The 3003-nt window shown below is 53.9% G+C and overlaps 1 protein-coding gene across 1 annotated transcript in view; it reads right to left on the bottom strand.

Moving 5' to 3' along the window:
• Window positions 1-3003, bottom strand: part of LOC119568116 (mannan endo-1,4-beta-mannosidase-like) — a 3126-nt gene continuing 123 nt past the window's right edge. Inside the window, exons 1-9 of the mRNA XM_037916511.1 lie at window positions 2992-3003; window positions 2658-2817; window positions 2135-2376; window positions 1883-1960; window positions 1659-1747; window positions 1404-1483; window positions 967-1124; window positions 337-456; window positions 1-193 (exon numbers count right to left, since the gene is read on the bottom strand). The exon at window positions 2992-3003 is cut by the window's right edge and continues 123 nt beyond it. Of these exons, the coding sequence (XP_037772439.1) occupies window positions 68-193; window positions 337-456; window positions 967-1124; window positions 1404-1483; window positions 1659-1747; window positions 1883-1960; window positions 2135-2376; window positions 2658-2817; window positions 2992-3003 (1065 nt within the window). The 3' untranslated portion in view covers window positions 1-67. The remainder of the gene's footprint in view (window positions 194-336; window positions 457-966; window positions 1125-1403; window positions 1484-1658; window positions 1748-1882; window positions 1961-2134; window positions 2377-2657; window positions 2818-2991) is intronic.

Raw genomic sequence — 3003 nt, forward strand, 5'->3', positions numbered from 1 at the left:
TTCAAATGCTGCTGCTTTATTGGTCTACACCTTCAAGTCGTTGGCGCGGGCGTGTCGGGAGGGAGCCTCAGCCGACGGGGAAGGAGACGAGGCCGTGGTCGGTTCGGTCCCGGAGGGTCTTCAGGGCCTCCTGCTGCTGCTGCCTCGTGTCCGAACACTCGCCGGTGGCCACGTAGTGCCAGCTCCATCCTCCCTGTGGGGCGGAAGCCGGGCTTAGCTGGGCTTGTTGGCTCAGGCGTGGAGGCTCAGCCTGGCCCGCTAGACAGCCTTCTAACAGCTGCTGGAAAACGCATGTGGCTTCAGTACTGGCCGTCACAACAAAGCATTTATACTCACGCTGTATCCGTGCTCGTAGGCATACGCGTACAGGTCGGGCAGCGAAGTCCCGGCAGCGCAAGCGGACGCGTACTCCCCCAACACCACGGGCTTTCCGAGGCCGTAGTCATCGGCGTCCACCTGGAGGCCCCGGGGGAGAGCCGGTGAGTTTCGGTGCTTCGCTCTCTCTCTCTCTCTCTCTCTCTCTCTCTCTCTCTCTCTCTCTCTCTCTCTCTCTCTCTCTCTCTCTCTCTCTCTCTCTCTCTCTCTCTCTCTCTCTCTCTCTCTCTTTTCTCCACTTCCTTTCATTCCTTCTTATTTTGCCTCCTTGTTTTCCGTCAATTTCTCACCGCCTTTCTCTCCCGGTTCCCACATCTTCAGCTGTATCCTTATTTCTTTTATTTAACCTCAACTTAAATCTCAATGACTTCTTTGTTCATTCACTAACTATACCACTCCCTCCCTGACTCCTATCTTCTCTCCCTGACTCACTCCTTCTCTCCCTGATTCATTCCTTCCCTCCCTGACTCACTCCTTTCTCTCTGACTCATTCCTTCCCTCTCTGACTCACTCCTTCCCTCCCTGACTCACTCCTTCCCTCCCTGACTCACTCCTTCCCTCCCTGACTCACTTCTTCCCTCCCTGACTCACCGTGAAGGGCGCGTTGGGACTCCAGGATCCCCCCCAGTCGTAGGCGTGTATCTGGAAGAAGTCCAGATGGGCGTCGCCTCCTCCCGCGGCCTTGTTCAGGCATTCGTCGGTGTAGTGGTTGTGGGTGTTGGGGAAGGCGTCGCTCTGGGCGAACTGGCCTGGGGACGGACCGCGAGTCGAGGCGTCACAAGGGGAAGCTCTCGTCAGCCATTTTCTTAGTTGTTCTCTCTCTCTCATAGTTTTCCACTGCTTATTTATCATTTCTCAATCGTTCTCTCTCTCTCTCTTTCTCTCTCTCTCTCTCTCTCTCTCTCTCTCTCTCTCTCTCTCTCTCTCTCTCTCTCTCTCTCTCTCTCTCTTTCTCATAGTCTTCCACTGCATATTTATCTTTGCGAGACACACTCCTCCCTTCCCTCTCCCCTTCCTCTCCCTCTTACCCCAAGATCCAAGTGTGATCAGAACCTCAGGGTCGATTGCTCGAATCGCCTGGTTCTGCCGCCCGATGAACCTCAGGTACCTGTGTGTCGCAAGCTTTTAGTAAGCTCTGATTAAGTTGAACAATGATTCGTGTTGAAAACTACGATTAAAAAAATATTCCAAAATTCTTTAGTTCAGTGTTGCACCTTGACGTAATATACATACAGGAATCGAAGATCAAGAATATAAGACATAGAAGCCCAGACGAAGCTCACCGTTCCATGGGGATGTAGAGGCCGGTCCACCCAGCGCCATTCTGGCCGATGATGGTCGTGTCGTAGCAAGGATCGGAGTCGCTTGAGACCTGAGGATGAAGCTCCCAAGTTCAGTCGTTTTTACGCGACCTATAAGGGCCTAACTTCTTTCTCTAATTACAGTTTCACAATGTTAATGAACAAGCAACGTGCCAACGACAGAGACTGCCAGGCGATTTCCTCACCAAGATGGATCCTTCAGGTTCGTTGACCACCTCGAAGGCCCCCAGCGCCGGGTGGCCCTTGACCTGCGTCACCAGACTCTGTGGCGGGAGATTGCAAACAGATTGAGCAGCGAGAAGGTAGAATGCAATAAGCACAACACTGAGGCAGAAAAAAAATGAATGGAAAGCGAGCTTGCATCAAACACCATGCATGAGTGTCAGGCAGTGTGGTGTGCACGGCCATCGGCACATGTGTTACGCTGAGAGACTGACGTTGAGGCAGTTGTCGATGTAGGCGTCAAGCTTGGCGTCGTCCCAGACGAGGTCGATGGCCGCCTGGTTGGTCAGGTAGGCTCCGTTCCACAGCACGAGGACCACCAGGACGTCGGACGCCTCGGCCGCGTCCAGAAGCTTTTTCACGTCCGCCTCGAAGGTCCCGCTTTGGTCGCACTGGGTCACGTAGCCGTCGCTGTCCCACTGCGGCGTGCTGTAGCCCTCCACGTGCACCCACACCCCTGGGGGAAGCCACCGGGAATCTGGATTACACCTCTCTCAAGAGACCGTGTTGTGCTGCGTGATTGACTGATACGCTTGCCTTGGGCGCACCGTGAGAAGTAATGTTCTAATCTGACAGATTAGATAGTCTCCCTTCGCACAAACCTAAATGGTTGGGAAGGAAACGAGAATACATCTATTTCAGTTTCCTTCCGCATCTCTCTTAAGTGAAGCCAATCTCGGACCAGCGAAGCGAAGACGCACATCCGGGTCTCAGAGCCCCGGGCGGAGCCGCACTTACGGATGGAGTTTCCTCCCGACTCGGCGATCTCCCTCAGCCACTGCTCCAGAGTGCCGTCGTAGCCGCCGTTGCCGAAGTCGTAGCCGTAGTTGTTCCAGGCGATGTTGCAGCCGTTTAGGAACACCTTCTCTGCGTTGTAGGTCAGGTCTTTGCCGGACACCTGCGGGCGGAGGCGCCGAAGGTCAGACAGAATGAGTGCCAAGCAGGTTGCAGGCGAAGGCAAAACAACAAGAAGGGAATATAGCCAAGTGTTTATGCATCACAAAAATAGTAATTTAAAAGAATAAGCGGCTTTGAGCAATGCGAATAATCTCGCTCATGATCTGAGGTCAACCTTGAGCCTGGC

Source organism: Penaeus monodon, chromosome 43 (genome assembly GCF_015228065.2).
Source record: "Penaeus monodon isolate SGIC_2016 chromosome 43, NSTDA_Pmon_1, whole genome shotgun sequence".
Taxonomy (NCBI): domain Eukaryota; kingdom Metazoa; phylum Arthropoda; class Malacostraca; order Decapoda; family Penaeidae; genus Penaeus; species Penaeus monodon.